Source organism: Siphateles boraxobius, unplaced genomic scaffold (genome assembly GCF_051911475.1).
Source record: "Siphateles boraxobius isolate OS27281-9 unplaced genomic scaffold, OSU_SipBor_1 103, whole genome shotgun sequence".
Taxonomy (NCBI): domain Eukaryota; kingdom Metazoa; phylum Chordata; class Actinopteri; order Cypriniformes; family Leuciscidae; genus Siphateles; species Siphateles boraxobius.
The window spans coordinates 752,158-769,566 of record NW_027508704.1 but is presented as its reverse complement, the minus strand read 5'-3'; the positions used below and the strand labels follow the sequence as shown (position 1 = coordinate 769,566).

Here is a 17,409-nt window from a genome sequence, read left to right as displayed (position 1 = left end):
ACGGTTAGGGTCAGGTGTGTGTGATACGGGTAAGGTTAGGGTCAGGTGTGTGTGATACGGGTACGGTTAGGGTCAGGTGTGTGTGATACGGGTACGGTTAGGGTCAGGTGTGTGTGATACGGGTACGGTTAGGGTCAGGTGTGTGTGATACGAGTACGGTTAGGGTCAGGTGTGTGTGATACGGGTAAGGTTAGGGTCAGGTTTGTGTGATACGGGTACGGTTAGGGTCAGGTGTGTGTGATACGGGTACGGTTAGGGTCAGGTGTGTGTGATACGGGTACGGTTAGGGTCAGGTGTGTGTGATACGGGTACGGTTAGGGTCAGGTGTGTGTGATACGGGTACGGTTAGGGTCAGGTGTGTGTGATACGAGTACGGTTAGGGTCAGGTGTGTGTGATACGGGTAAGGTTAGGGTCAGGTTTGTGTGATACGGGTACGGTTAGGGTCAGGTGTGTGTGATACGGGTACGGTTAGGGTCAGGTGTGTGTGATACGGGTACGGTTAGGGTCAGGTGTGTGTGATACGAGTACGGTTAGGGTCAGGTGTGTGTGATACGGGTACGGTTAGGGTCAGGCGTGTGTGATACGGGTACGGTTAGGGTCAGGTGTGTGTGATACGGGTACGGTTAGGGTCAGGTGTGTGTGATACGGGTACGGTTAGGGTCAGGTGTGTGTGATACGGGTACGGTTAGGGTCAGGTGTGTGTGATACGGATACGGTTAGGGTCTGGTGTGTGTGTGATACGGGTAAGGTTCACTGCCATTATAAAGCTTGGAAGAGCCAGGACATTTTTTAATATAACTCTGATTGTATTTGTCTGAAAGAAGATTTTCATATACACCTAGGATGGATTGAGGGTATGTAAATCATGGGGTCATTTTTATTTTTGGGTGAACTAACCCTTTAATTATTATTATTATAAGGAGAGCAAATTTTAATGCACATCACAGTGGCCCAATGATGACAAAATTTCTTTTCACCCCATGCCAACAGCTCTAGCTCATCTTCTGTGTCAATAGATCAGCATTAAAGGGTTAGATCACCCAAAAATGAAAATAATCCCATAATTTACTCAATTACTCAAAGCTCATGCACATTTATGATGGATAGATGCACTTTTATGGCGATTCACTGCCATTATAAAGCTGAAGAGCCAGAACTTTTTTTAATACAACTCTTATTGTATTAGTCTGAAAGAAGAATGTCATGTACACCTAGGATGGCTTCAGGGTGAGTAAATCATGGGGTCATTTTCATTTTTGGGTGAACTATCCCTTTAACCCCGCCTCCATCCGTCACTCTCCAATCAAACTCAGCTGAAGCTCCGCGCGCACTTTCATGAATGAACGCGAGCGGCTTCAGGACAGTCGCGTCAACGCGCTCCTGCACGGATATTACAGTCTCTTGTCTTCTACCATCCCATCATCAAGCATGGAAATAATATGAGTGTCTCTGTGACTCAATGCACTGCACATTTACTCATGATAATAATGATGATTATGTCTTCGCTACGGGACGCGCGCGTTGCTGTCATTCGTCAAATTCATGCCGTGAAAGTCACGCGAATAAAGTCCTGAGGAGAATGGCCGTGCACAGAGAACGATGGCAACTTTTACCAACGCGCCCCTGGACCTGCGGAGACTCTTGCAGAGACTAGCCGTCATGTCCTCCTTGAGCGTCGTGTGCGTCTCGGTCCTGTATCTTCTGCTGGGATGCTGTTGCTCGGACTCGACGGAGAGTTCACCGATGCGATGGGATGATAATACGACTGTGTTAAGTGTGGGAGAAGAGCTCAGCTCGACCCGGAGACTCCCGCACGCGCTCATTATTGGCGTAAAGAAGGGAGGCACGCGCGCGCTCCTGGAGTTCCTGAGGCTCCATCCGGACGTGCGCGCGCTTGGATCGGAACCGCACTTCTTTGACCGGCACTACGCGCGCGGACTCACCTGGTACAGGTAATGATGACGTTTGACCTTGATTCTATACAGTCAAACCAAAAAAACCTGTGAAACCAGTCAAACCTGTGAAATATCAACTGAGTTCTTGTCAGATTTTATTATCATTTTCTAAACTATAGCGAATAAACTGTGATAATGTGAGAAATGATGAAGGAGTCTGGATATATTTTGGGTTGACTTGTCAGCTCATTTTTCTGAGGAAAAAACAACAACAATGTTGTGTTACATTGTTGGATACCCTTTTTTGTTGTTGCTTTTATTAGTTTTGATGAGCTGTTATAGAACACAATGATGCATGGAGAAATACAGAAAAAAGCGAACTTTGGCGACTCTTAAAGGGACAGTGTATCCAAAAATGAACATTATGTCTTCATTTACAATTTACACTCTTGAAAATAAAGGTTCCAAAATTGTTTTCACAGAGATTCCATAGAAGAACAATTTTGGTGACCTAAGAGAACCTTTCAGTGATTAGTTCTTAAAATAACCACTTTATTCTTCTTTAATAATATAAATAACCGCTTTCCTCTTTAAAGAACCTTTTAAGCAATGGAAAGATTTAATGGATGTTAAAGGTTCTTTAAGTGAACCATTGATGGCAATAAAGAACTGATAACAATGGCAAGAGCAAAATAAAACCGCACAGAGTCCAAAAAAATTCAACTGCATTATTTATTCATGCATTGCATGCTGGGACACAAATCCCTTTGTTTCAGTCAAAAATGAATAATAATAATAAACATAATTAAATGATTGTACTATGTTTTAGTTAAATAATATTTTTATTTAATATTTAGTTTTTTTGGGGTTGTTGGGGATTTTGTATTTTATGGTAATAAATTATATTCATGCAGTAGTTATACTTCATTTATCCACTTTTTGAGCAAAGACCTGAAAATGAAACGGTCATTAATCTCAATTGCTTTGGATCACAGACTGAAGTTTGATCTCTTTTAAAGAAGTCGCTTGGCAGATTATTGCTGAAGTGAAAAATGTTTAAAAAAACTGACCTTGAAAAAAGTTGTAAAATTTAACATTTATTGTTATGAAAAATGCACTCAAATTTTCAATTTTTAAATGATATATATATTTTCCAAAACACTTTTTTACTCTAAAACGGTGAGAAAATCCAAGCCATAAATCTAAACTAGTTGTGTTCCAGATGTGATCCTGATATCTCAGTAAATGAGCGTTCAGTGAGATGTTGTTCGGCTGCAGTACCGAACGCTTCCACTAGAGGAAACTCTCTCACTCATTTCCAATGCGTCGTTTCTGACGGCGACGAGCACAAGTGCGAATATTGTTTTCAGGACCGTTTAACTTTTTCAAATCATATCCATGATTTTTTTCATGTTCACATATCAAGTGCCAAAACCTTTACCAAGTCTCGTACCATTACAATAAAAAAATTTAAAATAAAAAAAGCGTTAAATTTTGTTGTTCGAAAATGACAGACGAGCACATGAGGGTTCAGTTTCTTTGGCACTGGAAATCATAATATTGCAATTGCAACAGTAAATCTTACAATGTAAGTATAGCAACTGTTGTAAAACAGTCACAAATTTGTTTACAGTGTACTTATACTTTCCTACACAATGATGCAACTCTGCATGCAGCATTTATTTTCAGATAAATATCTTGTGTTGCAGAACATTCCTTTGTATAAATATAGACACTGTAAAGCGTCACCGGACGGATTCTGTCCTAAAGTGTGAATTTCATCACTGCGCGGCCTCGATGCAACATACTCCCAAAAGTCTGTTTTTGATGAACATAATTGTATTATCTGATGAGGCGTGGTATCAATATAACACAATATTCATAAAGGCTGGAGTGAGAGAAATAATGCCATCTGGCTATTGCAATCCTCTGAAGTGGGGCTGGTGTTAATCATTTCCGGAGCTGCTGCCAGATGTTGCTTTATATCGAGAACACTTGATATAGTTTCAGTTTGAGCTGCTTTTGAAATATCTCTGAGTTTTCTCATAGGGATTGATAAATTTGTCAGATTGGGACTTTAGTCTGCGGAGGCCTTGTTCTCGCATGTCAATTATTTATTCATTTGTTTGTCTAGAAAATAGAGTGACAGTTTGATCAACAAGAGATTCATCTTTAATAAAGTCTCACCGTTCAATTTTATGGTTTGTCACGCTACTTAGAGAGTTGACAAAACTCAATTACCTCGCTTTTAAACAGCTGATTGATTGTTTTGTCAATTCACAATTGATTCTCTCAGTGTCTACATTAATTAGCCTGAAAATGCTTTTGAAATGAACGCTTCTACGGGTATCATGTGAGCGTATTGTGTTGATATTCCTTTGTGTTTGAGTATTGGCACACGATTCCCCCGAGCGGACAGACTGTCATCCTACCGAGACCAGATGGACTCTCAGCGTGACAAGCCACTTGACATTATTGCGAGACCCTTCAATTGATCTTTAACCCGAGTCAGATTTTCCACCACGCATTATGATCTGCGCCGGGACTTCATGTGGTCGAGCACCGACGGATAAGCAGCCGCACACAGATCCTGGAATCTGACGTCTAATGGAATGGACCGGTCATTAATCTTGTTATCAAGCGTAGATTATTTAATCTGTTGTGTACGAGGGGGGTTGGGTTGCATGTTTCACAATCTCGGTTCAGATCTTACTGAAAACTAGACTGTTAAAAAAATTGTTACGGTAAAAAAACTATATTTGTGGTTACCGTGATTTTACAGTAGCAACATTTTAGGTTTTACAGACTTTTTACAGTAAAACAAAAACCAATTTCATTATCTGATATAATGTTAATTTACCGACCTAATGAAGTATGAACATCTGTTTTGTACTATTGTAATACACTGACAACCACCAATCACAGTGGAGATGAGAGTCACATGATCAATCAAAACTCATCGCAAGCAGCTTTTCCAAAAGAAAGTTAATATTAATATATAGAAGCTGCACAGTGTCATTCACACACACACACTAAACACCATCATGGTAACACACTTAAATGTAACATAAAAACATGGTATCAACATTAAATGTAACATAAAATCCTAATGTAAATAACTGATTAGAAAAAACTATGAAGAAACACAGTTATTTCAACAAAAGTACATCAAATGTGAAGTGTCACGCAGGGAATTGTGGGAATGCAGTTTAGGTTTTTTTCACTGTAAATTATACAATGACTTGTTCTTTTTCACTTCCAAAAACTGTAAATTTAATGATATTTTAATGTAAAATTCCATAAAATGTAAAGTTAGATCTATTACAGTTATTCACCGTATATATATAGTACAGAAACTTTCGATTAACAATTGACATTTTTTCACAGTAGCAGTTTTACAGTCTTTTATTGTTAAAATCAAGATAATTTTTTACAATGTAGATTAAATCTGTAGTTCGTGGGCTGTGGGATGCATGTTTCACAATCTCAGGTCAGCTCTTCCAGAAAACAAAAGCACAGATAAACTGTGGAACAAGGCTGAGGTGAGAGATGAAGTTTCTCTGATTGATCGTGCCGACGCTCGACCTTCACTTCATGCTGGCATCAAACCGGTTCATGTGAGATTCAGTTACAATTAGCACAGGGTTTTATTCTGCTGAGGCTCCGAGATCATGTTTCAAATGCCAATACTGTCACTCTGCTTTAAAGAATCCATTTGGTGTAAGTCCCCTCAATAGTGCACGAGATTGATCCTACAGAGGCCTGTCGATGAGGAGAAATATCAGAGATCCTCTGCGTGCTTTAAAACACACATTTGCTGTTTTTAAAGTCTAAAAAAACATCAACACATTGATTCAGAAATCAGAACTAGTTTTAGCACTGTATTTTTACACATCAAATGTTTTTATATACAGTGCATCCGGAAAGTATTCACGTTTTCCACGTTTTGTTATGTTAAAGCCTCCAAAATGGATTAAATTAATTATTTTCCTCAAAATTTTACAAACAATACCCCATAATGACAACCTGGAAGAAGTTTGTTTGAAATCTTTGCAAATTTATTACATGTACATTAGTTTTCACAGCCTTTGCCATGACACTCAAGATTGAGCTCAAGTTTATCCACTGATCATCCTCGAGATGTTTCTAAAGCCCTATTCCCACGGGATCAGTATTATCTGGGGACCTCGTGTGAATTAGAAACCCCCCCCCCCCCATTTTCGTGTGGCGCATTCGCACGGTATAAGCAAAGCCTGTGATTTTACTCCAATTTACAGACTTATCTCCCGGATATGATGTCAATAGGCTAATGCTTGTCGTTATTATAGGTCTAGCTGTATGATATCTCATAAACAGAAAAATGTTCTTTACCGCACGCTGCTATACATGTCAATCATCTCCATCTAATCATTCTGTTTGTTTTCGCTCTTCTGATGGTTTTCAGCTTTCTCTTCCTGCAAATTGGATAGTTTTATGGTGTATATATAGCGATATAACCCAAAATACTATCAAAACACTCCAACACAGCCTCCATTCTTCACGAAAAATGGATAAAAAAGCGCACAGGAAACAAAAACCTTGAAAAAATTATAAATGACCCGCCAAATCACAGAGAAGCCGATTCGCACGGGACTGATATTATCACAGGACCTCGTGGTCAGGAAATATGGCGGGTCATTTACGGGGGAATTTGTACTTTACAAATTACAGACATGGCCGATTCCCACGGGATTAAGATCACAGCCAATCTCCGCGATTATTACGAATGACTGGAGGTCTAATACTAATCCCGTGCGGATCGGGACGACTGGATCGGGTGTACATCCAGCTGATCGGGCATGATTTGGAAAGGCACACACCTGTCTATATAAGGTAATGAATTGAATCAGTTTTGGAATAAGGCTGTAACATAACAAAACGTGGGAAAAGTGAAGCGCTTCAGTAGTGCACGAGGTCGATCCAGAGGTCTGTCGATGAGGAGAAATATTAGAGATCCTCTGCGTGCTTTGAAACACACATTTGCAGTTTTTGAGGTCTGAAAAACATCAATATATTGATTCAGAACTAGTGGAGGGACGAGCGAGCCCAAGCTAAAATCACGAGGTCGATTTCCTGGAGACGTCCGGGAAAATAAGCAGTGTGTGTTTTCCCTTCTGGAGGAACTTTGGGAATAATGCCGCGTCACTCGCTGATGTCATCACATTATGAGAACTCATTTGCAATTCAATGGAGAGGTCATTAAAACGGCCATTTAAATTCAAACCTTGATTTTGGCGAGAGGGTTTGCTTTTTTAAAATGCATATGTTTAAACGGCAAAAACATAATTGCATTGCATTCGTTGGTGAGCATTCCTGTCTTTGTGATGCAGAAATCAGACATGCCTTTATAGCGATTCATGGGCTCGTCCCGACAGGAGCACATTCATTATTAATGCTCTGTCAATATGAGACGTGCTTCTACTTCACAAGGGCATAGACTCAGAATACTGCTGATGAATATGATGATGATAGTCTAAATGAATTAATATTTACACATGCTTTTCAAACATACAAATCAACACGATTCATGTAGAGCCAGATCTGACCGTCAATTATTATATCAGTCACAATTTACATTAGTTGACTACATTAGCATGTATCATGAACAATACTTCTACAGCATTTATTAATCTTAGTTAATATTAATTTCAACTCAAATCAAAGGTTGTATTAGTTAACATTATTTAATGCACTGTGAACTAACGTGAACAAACAATGAACAGCTGGATTGAACATTAACAAAGATTAATAAATACTGTAAATTTATGATGTATTTATAGGTATTGCTCAATGTTAGTTAATACATTAACTAATGAACCTTATTGTAAAGTGTTACCAGTATATAATATTGCGTGAAAATGACGGCCGATGGCAGAAATATAGAAGCCTGGTGTGAAACTTGTGTTTATGTGTGTTAATGCTGCTGTTGTGTATATTAACACCAGTATACAGTGCTTTATGAGATCAGCATACGGCGCTGGTCCACTGGTGCTCATTAGGGCCCTCGGGGAGTGTGTGTCGGGGATCTGCCGTCTGCGGCCCCTCATGATGGATGTTTCTGGGAAGTGGACAGAGTCACAACTGACTGCCTCTTTAATGGCCTCTATATGCAAAGAAATGGATGGTTGGGCCTAAACACACACACACACACACACACACACACACACACACACACACACACACACACACACACACACACACACACACACACAATAATATTGCCTTCATTAAATTGTACTTGTAATTTATCGACCAAATTTTAGCTATTCAATGTTTATTTATTATTATTATTATTTTATACATTTTTTTTACACATATTGCAGTGTCAACAGTGAAAAATGTGTTTAAGTACAAAAATCGACAGTCCTTAAAGTCCATGCATTTCAATATTTCTGTGCATTTTTCAGCTTTGGTCAAATACCAACTTCATGCATGTAAAAAAATGTATATATATATATATATGAGTCTTCAGTGTCACATGATCCTTCAGAAATCATTCTAATATGATGATTTGATGAATTTCTGATTTTTATCAATCAAGCAGTCTTGCTGGTTCTTATTTATGTTTTTTTTAATATACATATACACTGTATATAGACACACACTAGCATGCCCTCGAGCGTCCAGGTGTGTGTGAGGTGTTTATTTGTAAGTCAGCGTTTACAAAGATGAAAAACGAAGGCTTTATCATCTCATTAAACAGCTTCATTGGAATGAGAAACTCTCACCTCATCCATTGCTGTATCTGGACAGAAGACGCGTAATTGCCTCACATCTGTGTGTGTGTGTGTGTAGCGAGCCGCTGATGAGCCCATCTACACACTCCACCTGCCACCCACACCAGCTGAGACACGCACACACACACACACACACACACACACACACACACACACACACACACACACACACACACACACACACACACACACGATCAATACAGCGCTGGGTTTATTCAGCGAGTCTCTGGTCAAGCGCTGCTCATTAGAGGAGACGTGCGGTGGCTTCAAAGCTTACACACAATCCATATCACTTACATTGATCTTTATATTCTCTGAACATTTCACAAACAAAGACTGAATCAGGATTTATGAGTTTACGCTGATTCTCATAAGAAAACATGTATCGGCTGTTCAGTGTAAACTGAAAGACATGCTGATCTGAATTAAATCCTTTGTTCTTTTACTCTCAGTTAAGTTGAAGCAGAAGTAGTGTACACTCAAAACTGCAGTCTGTAGGGCATGACATAAACACTAGTGTCCACAAGAAAGAAAAAGTACAAATCTAGTAAAACATTTTCAGAAATTGAACATTTTCTATTCATTTTGGTTTATACGGTCTTAAAAAAATAAATGTTTCAAATGAATGTTGGTGTTGCTCCTTACATTTTGAGTCATTACTATTTATATTATTAAATGTATATTAATTGATGTTTTTTATAAACAATGCATTTTTAAACATATTTAAAAATATATAATAAATTATTAATTAATAAATATCACTGTGTTTGACCAAGTGTTGTTATTTTACAAGCTGAACTAACTTTGCCTTGCCAAAAAAATGTCAAATTTTCTGAAATTTTAAGAGTTGACACATAATTTCCTGTGGACTAAGTGTTTTTCAGATATTTAATTAGCAGTTTTGGTGATTTATTTCCCCTCTATGAAATAATAATATAAGGTGTCAAACTACTTAATACGTTTTCTTTCAAAGCATTTTATTCTTTTAATGATTATTTTTTGTGTCATTAGCGTGTTGTAGTGTATCACCCTGACATGTTTATATAAATTGCATTTGTACCCAAAACAAAAAATGAATGAGCCATATTCAGTTATTGAACACATTGCTCTGTATCCTGTAAAATTTGAATAGAAATCCCTGCATTATCTGGAGGACGAAACCTCAGGTCACGTGAAGCGAGTGAATAATTAATGCGGACTAATAGACTCGCTGGCCCCATCACAGGCCGCGGTAACGAGGAAGTCTTTAGGCTGAGTGCTTCCTCAGATGAAGTCACTGACAGTGGGGATCGGCATCGATACGAGCGTCTCTGCAAACACACTCGAGGCATCATATGTCCTCAGTGACTTCATCTGAACCGCATGACGGACAGCGAGTCTGAGGCTGCGTCTACACGACCGCTACCGGATGTTGTCCACACACACACACACACACACTGAAAAGACGAGTGTAAACGCGCTTCTGATGGGAATGTTCTCGATCAGCGAGTCCCGGTTCGGATGGAGTCGAGGACGCTTTGTGATCAGATCTCAGTGTAAACGCTGTGTGTGTGTGTGTGTGTGCCGTCACACACACTGTCATTATCTCCGGGACTGAGAGCTGTGTGGTTGTGTACAGAGTCACCTCTTGATGTGTGTCCTGATTGGCTCGATCTGCTTGATCGGATCACGGTGATCGATCACATGTTAATGCCGAGTGTAAACGCAGCCTCTGTTATCTGTTAAATCATGTGCACTGTGGATCCTCACTACTGTCACGGGTCGTTGCAGAAACTGAGAGAGTAGCAAACAAGAACAGTCTTCATTAATCCAAACAATGAACACAAGGAGAAAGCAACCTCATTCAAACCAGACGACACCGAACAATGAAGAGAGGAAACTGAGGACTTAAGCACACAGAACATGATAATAAACAAAACTAGAAACAGGTGTGCAACTTAATCAACAATCATGACCCTGAACACAGGCAAAACGAAGCCAAAACACAATGAAAATAAACAGACTCGTAACAACTATGAGCATCATACATTTAAATACTGTCCTTGATCAGTAAGTCTGATACACTCTTAGAAGAGAAGGTTCTATTTAGAAGCTTTTAAGGCATAGGCGTAGCCACGGGTGTGCCGGTGCCACCCAACCTAAAATACATGCTGAATTCTTTTTAAAAGTTTACATAAAAATGTTTTTCTAAACTTGGACTATTGTTGTTCACTTAAAATATTTGTACATTTAAAATGTATTTTCATTAAAAAAAATATCTGCCGACATTCGGGGTGCCAACCAATCCGCAAACAGCCGCTGACTGGTAATATGGTTGTGCTGTTGAGGCTCTCACAGCCTCATGAGGAGAAATCGGGAGAAATGGAAACAAATGAGCGCAGATCACACAAAGAAACTTAATGTACATAGAGCGGTTAAAACATTAATGTGGAGATTTTATATTTATATCATATGATATGATACAGTTAAGCAACATCACATGACCAAGATTGCTGAATACCATCACGATTGAAAATATGACACTGATTTCATATGACAGTTCAATAAACAAGTAATTAATATCAAGTCACTTACATTTTAGACACAATATTGACTGTTTTTGTTCTATTTGAGCAGCGAAAATAGTTTCAAACAAACATCACAGCAGAAACACACCGGAACACATAACCGCATTACTGAATGATTCAGCGCTTTGAATGAATCGGTTGAGTCAAAGATTCAATGACGCATTAAACAACTGCCTCATTCCTGAACGATTCAGCCGTTTGAACGAATCATTTGAATAAATGACTCAATAACTCACTCACTAGGACGGTCACCTGCCGCCCCCTACTGGTGGTTAAGTTTCGTGTTTAAAAGTCTTTCCGATATGTCATATTTGTACCTTCAAAAAATATTTAAAACAATCTCATAACATTATTTAATGCATTTGTAATTTTTCAGTGTAAATTAATTAATTTGATTGGTAACAGCATAGTGTCTTATTATTTCAATTGAATTTATTGATCAAATCTAAGAATTTAAAATGAAAGATGAAGCATACATTTAAACCGATTTCTGGATTTTAACTTGGACAAGTGAATGACCGATTTACTTGTTCGAAGGACAGGCACAAGTAAAGCCTTAATGTTGAGCCCTGAGTTATATTTTATATAGGCCTAGTATTATGTTTATGTGGCGAGCCTGAGTATAGTTTTACACATCAGCCCAGTCTATTCTGTAAAGTTAGTGATACGCCGGGTCCGGGTTTTTTTGCACATTAATTTGACAATAAATGTGGCACACCCAGTTTTTATAACTCATAGACACTTTTCTGGCTATGCTAGTGTTTTAAGGGTTCCATCATTTTATGGATTTAGTTTTAAAGTCCCCCTGTAGTCAATCATTTAATCCCTTAAAACTCATCTTTGATCATCAAAATTAAATATTTTAGTGTTTTTTTTCCTTGAAAACAATGTCTTCATGCCTTAAAATATCTTGAATGTAACTCGACACCCTTGCCTCATTTAGTATACGCGGTTCTATGAATATGCAAATGAGCCCCGCCTCCACTCACTCACTCACTCAGAGATCCACTCGTTGACGATCACACGTTGATCTGATTGGTTACAAGGTAGTTTGTGACGTCAGAAACACCAGCGATTTCAAAGCGTGTTTTTGAGACTGTCTTTGGTTCACTGCAGTTTTAAGGAGAAAATACTCAGCAATGCTGTCGACTTATGAACTTACACACGGTTTGTGTTAAAGCGTATTAAAAACACCACATAGACACATAAACAACATTAAAAAGCTGGATTTTCAACACAGGGGGACTTATTATAAATATTATTATGGCTCTAACAATAATTTTTGTAGTTTTCATCACAGATATCTTTTGTTTTAGCTGAACTATTCACTTTGACCGCTGCTCTGTTCTGGCATTTTGTCAAGTCAGCTTTATTTCTATATCGCTTTTTACAATACACAGTGTTTTAAAGCCGCTTTGCAGAGATAACAGGAAAATAATGAAACTAAGTTTGTGTCTAGAAGAAAATAGCGTCACAGTCCAGCTAGAGTAAGTTCAGTGATGCTTTTTGTAAAAAAAATTATTAATTTAGTTAATTTATATATATATATATATATATAACCGTTCTGGAGAAAACCGTGATGTCATCGTCCAGCTCAGTTCAGTTCAATGCAGGCAGATCAATAATATTGTTTGAATATTAAATGCATTAATTTTGCATTTGTATCATTAGTATCTATTTCACTGTATGTGTTTGGACGTGTGGGTGTGTTGTAAAGGCAGGGGTTCAGATGGACCATTAAACCCGTGGGCCGATGAGCCACTTAAAACAACGAGTCCCATCTGCCGACGCAAACAAACACACGCATGCATTCCATTGGTTTCCCTTGATTGATGCCGGCTGCACATCTGCAGGAGAATCAGCATTACTGGTGCACTCTGGGAACACCTGACTTCTCATTACAGCCAATCAGAGTCGGTTCTGCTCAGGACAGAGCGCTTGTCTCCTCATTAGCTCAGGTGTGCTGACATGATCAATACTTCAGCAGAACACATCTGTGCAAACACAAGAGTCCACTTTACTTGATGACTTTACTAACTCTTCTGTGTTGGGAATCAGATTACAGTTCCTACATTTATTTCATTTAGATGGAAAACAATTAAGCATATAGCAGTATTTCAAGTAGCAAAATGTATATAGATAAATATATATAGCCTGTTTGATACACATTTTAAAAATCCCATTCTTAATGAATATCTTGTCTTTTCGGCAAAAATATTTATTTAAAATCCTTAAAAAAGATAAATTTACTTCAGAAACAACACTGAATAAGATATTTAGAAAGTATCTTCAATATACGTGTAATTTTGTGCGATCTTGCAGAGGTTATACCTAAATCAAGTGACATTATCAGCCAGTGATGAAATAAACAAGTAGAGCTGCACAATTCTGCATGAACTGAGAATCACGATTTAAAATAGAGATCACGATTCTCCCGGACTACTAAACAAAATAACATGTCATTTACTAGAGGTTCTGACAAAATATTAACTGCTGAAAATATATTTATTTGATTTAATTATTTTTTAAAAATCAGTTTGAGTGAATGATTCAATGACTCATTTTTAACAGTCACTTGTCTCCACCTACTGGTGTAACGATGTAATTGATACAATCTTTATTTGAAGCGTCACTTTACTTTCAAAAGCTGATTTACTGTATTTTGATAACTAGTGTAGACATCAGTGTTTATATTTGAACTATAAACTTTTATACCAGTTCTTCTGTGATAATATGAATTATTGTAACACAGAAATAATGATACTGTGTGGATGAAAAGACTGTTAGTGAAGCGGTTTGATACCGATACATGACAACGGCTCTCTCTGGCTCAGAACACAGATCTGATCGTACTTGTCACTGTCATTTAGTGGGTGTTTGAATCAATTTAACGGTATTTAATTTAACGATTAATCGTGCCGCTTTATAATCAAGTATCCCTGCTGTTCTTCTTGTCTTTCAGGAGCATGATGCCCAAAGCCCTCAACGGGCAAATCGTGATGGAGAAGACGCCCAGATACTTCGTCACCGCCGAGACGCCGGGCCGCATCCACGCCATGTCGCGCGACATCAAGCTAATCGTGGTGGTGCGAGACCCGATCACCCGCGCGATCTCAGACTACACCCAGATCATCTCAAAGACCCCAGACATTCCCAGCTTCGAGAGCCTGACGTTTAAGAACCGATCGGCGGGTCAGATCGACTCGCTCTGGAGCCCGTTGTACATCGGCCTGTACGCCACACACCTGGAGCGATGGCTAGCATACTTCCCGCTCGCGCAGATACACTTCGTCCACGGAGAGAGACTGATCAGCGACCCGGCGGGCGAGTTGGGTCGCGTGCAAGACTTCCTCGGCCTGCAGAGGATCATCACGGACAAACACTTCTACTTCAACAAGACCAAGGGCTTCCCTTGCCTCAAAAAGCCAGAAGGCAGTAGCAAACCTCACTGTCTGGGCAAAACCAAAGGCAGAACGCATCCTAAAATCAAGCCAGAGGTCATTCAGAAACTGAAGGAATTCTACCAGCCACACAACCTTAAGTTCTACCAAATGGCAGGGATGGACTTCGGATGGCAGTGAACTTTTGAGGTCAATGTTGAGCAAGATTAAACTAAGAAGTGCATTGAAACACGATATCTTAGGTTTGTCGATGGCTCCATCGCTGTTCAAATCAATGCGTCGGCCAGACAGTAAACACAGCCTGAGCACTTCGGGTCAGAACACTGGCTCAGTCTGACAGAACTGATAGCAATGACCTTAAATCATTGGTTTAAGTAGCACTTTTCAGCTCTTGCCATTTTGATGTTTATAGGGGCTATCGCACCGGAGGAACAGTTTCATAGTTCATAGAGGTATTGGTGGAAGTTCCCGGATTTTGGGCAGAAACTAGGAATGATTTTAGTTGTAGGAACTCCTTTTGGAGGAACTAATGTACTCCTCCTTCAGAGTCGTCTAAACCAGCGCTATAGGAACTACACGCGAAACACGCCATTTTTTAAAAAGATGTGTAAACACACGGATTATAGCCTATATATTTACTCCAGAAACTAACTCTACGCACATGGAAAACAGTGATAGATGAGCCTCTTAACCCTTTACGCTGAGGAGAAAATCCAACGCAACTTTGAGGAGACCAAGAGAAACATGATTATGTGTTTCTGCTCAGCTAGCAACACTGGACATCAACCACACGCAAATACCTTTTCATTACTGTGTACTTTCTATGAATAACAGTTCTATCTAATGACGTATTTGACAGGACTTTTAGACAGATCGTAAACTAATGAACATGGAGAATGCGAGCGCTGTGAGCTCAGGCTCTGGCGTTCAAAATAAGTCACAACAACAAGCATGTCTTACGTCACTTCAGAGTTCCTACTGGCGGTGCGAACGCAACCAGGAAAATGTTCCTAAAGGAACCATTAGTTCTCGAGGAATCACCCTGGTGGCTCGTGCCTAGAACTACCCGGTTGCCCAGTCAAACAACAGCTTCAATCATGTTTGATCGATCGTTTAGACCCAGACAGCAACATAGTGTCAGCCCAGATCCGGCACGCATTGAATCCACATGTACCAGATGTGGCCCGGATCTGGGCCGTATCAAAAAGTTTAAACCGTAAAAAGTGCAGTGCTCGAAACACGATATCTTAGGTTTGTTGATGGCTCCATCGCTGTTCAAATCAATGCGTCGGCCAGACACAGTAAACACAGCCTGAGCACTTCGGGTCAGAACACTGGCTCAGTCTGACAGAACTGATAGCAATGACCTTAAATCATTGGTTAAAGTAGCACTTTTCAGCTCTTGCCATTTTGATGTCTTTTTTTATGTTCAACTGTCAAACAACAGCTTCAATCATGTTTGATCGATCGTTTATACCCAGACAGCAACATAGCGTCGGCCCAGATCCGGCCCACATTTGGTACGCATTCAGGGTTTGAAATCAACACCCGCAAAATGGGTGTAAAAATCAACTATTTACTCACTTTGCTTGGGAAGTTAGTGTAAAAGCCAAATATACGCAGATTTAGCACAAATACTGGTGAGTCATCATGATATATTAAATACAGCGTATTGCGCAGAATCTGCTCATATCTGGCTTGCTTGAACACACACGTCACTACGCAACAAGTAAATTCACGCTTGTTCATTTGCATTAATGCAATAGCGAAGATTAAAAAGCATTTGGTTAACAGAAAAGACGTTAATTTCCAAAATCCTACATATTTGTTGGAATGAAATGAAAGAGGATGAAATGATTGAATGAGGAAGAAAGAGGAATGGAGGAGATGGCTAGATGACAGGATTTGTTTGAATAAGAAATTAATGTATGAAATCCAAATTTTATAATATATATATATATATATATATATATATATATATTTTTTTTTTTAAATTAATATAAACTGTTACGTATTTAATCTGGTTCATATATCTTTTTTTACCTTTTTTTTTAATTTGGCTAGTTGTAAGTTCTGAAAGGCCAGTAACTTAAAAATTTAGTAGCCAAATTGGCCGGTGAGTGAAAAGTTTAATTTCAAACCCTGTATGCGTTGAATCCACCACATGTACCAGATGTGGGCCGGATCTGGGCCGACACAAAGCTGTCTGAGTATCTAAAAGAGTCTGAATTTAAGATAAACTGTAGCATAAGACATCATTTGTCATTGTATTTACACTGAACAGAAAGAGACATTGTAGCACACCTGTGTAAAGGCTGGTCTACAATCACATTCTATATCCAATGGCTTTGATTGGTTTCAACCGTCTGCTGTGATTGGTTCAAATGCAGCCGATATGCAGATGAGGCCAGTCCTTTTGAATTTTCTCTCTGCATGCATGAATTTGCACTAGTCTGAAATGCAGCCCACTAGACAGCAAATAAATTATTTTAAGTTCCTGTGTAATTGATTTTGTTCTGTTTAATCACAAAAATTGGATGATTCTTTGTTGATATACGGTATCTTAAATAAATGACTCATTGTATCATCACAAGAAAATACCTTCATTGTGCTATTAGCGCAACTTTATTTGCAGAAGAGCAAAAGATACAGAACTGTTCAAAGTGTGGAATAATTCAGTTTTTTTATTACTGTTTTTGAAATAAGTCTCTTCTGCTCACCAAAGCTGCATTTATTTGATCAAAAAACAGTAAAATAGTGGAATATTAT

General features: G+C 38.9%; 1 protein-coding gene across 2 annotated transcripts; it reads left to right on the top strand.

Annotated features, from left to right (window-relative positions):
* Nucleotides 1-1,352: 1,352 nt before the first annotated feature.
* hs3st3l (heparan sulfate (glucosamine) 3-O-sulfotransferase 3-like) lies at nucleotides 1,353-15,996 on the top strand. 2 transcript variants are annotated; one of them, XR_013207491.1, is made up of 3 exons: nucleotides 1,353-1,953; nucleotides 14,202-14,882; nucleotides 15,892-15,996. XR_013207491.1 is itself a non-coding variant. In XM_077245623.1 (2 exons), exons 1-2 carry the CDS (start codon nucleotides 1,601-1,603, stop codon nucleotides 14,818-14,820), a joined length of 972 nt encoding a protein of 323 aa, XP_077101738.1. In that variant the 5' UTR covers nucleotides 1,353-1,600; the 3' UTR covers nucleotides 14,821-15,126. The 2 variants fall into 2 exon arrangements, 1 of the variants encoding a protein (XP_077101738.1); XM_077245623.1 differs by lacking the exon at nucleotides 15,892-15,996 and having other exon boundaries at nucleotides 14,202-15,126.
* The last annotated feature ends 1,413 nt before the right edge of the window (nucleotides 15,997-17,409 follow it).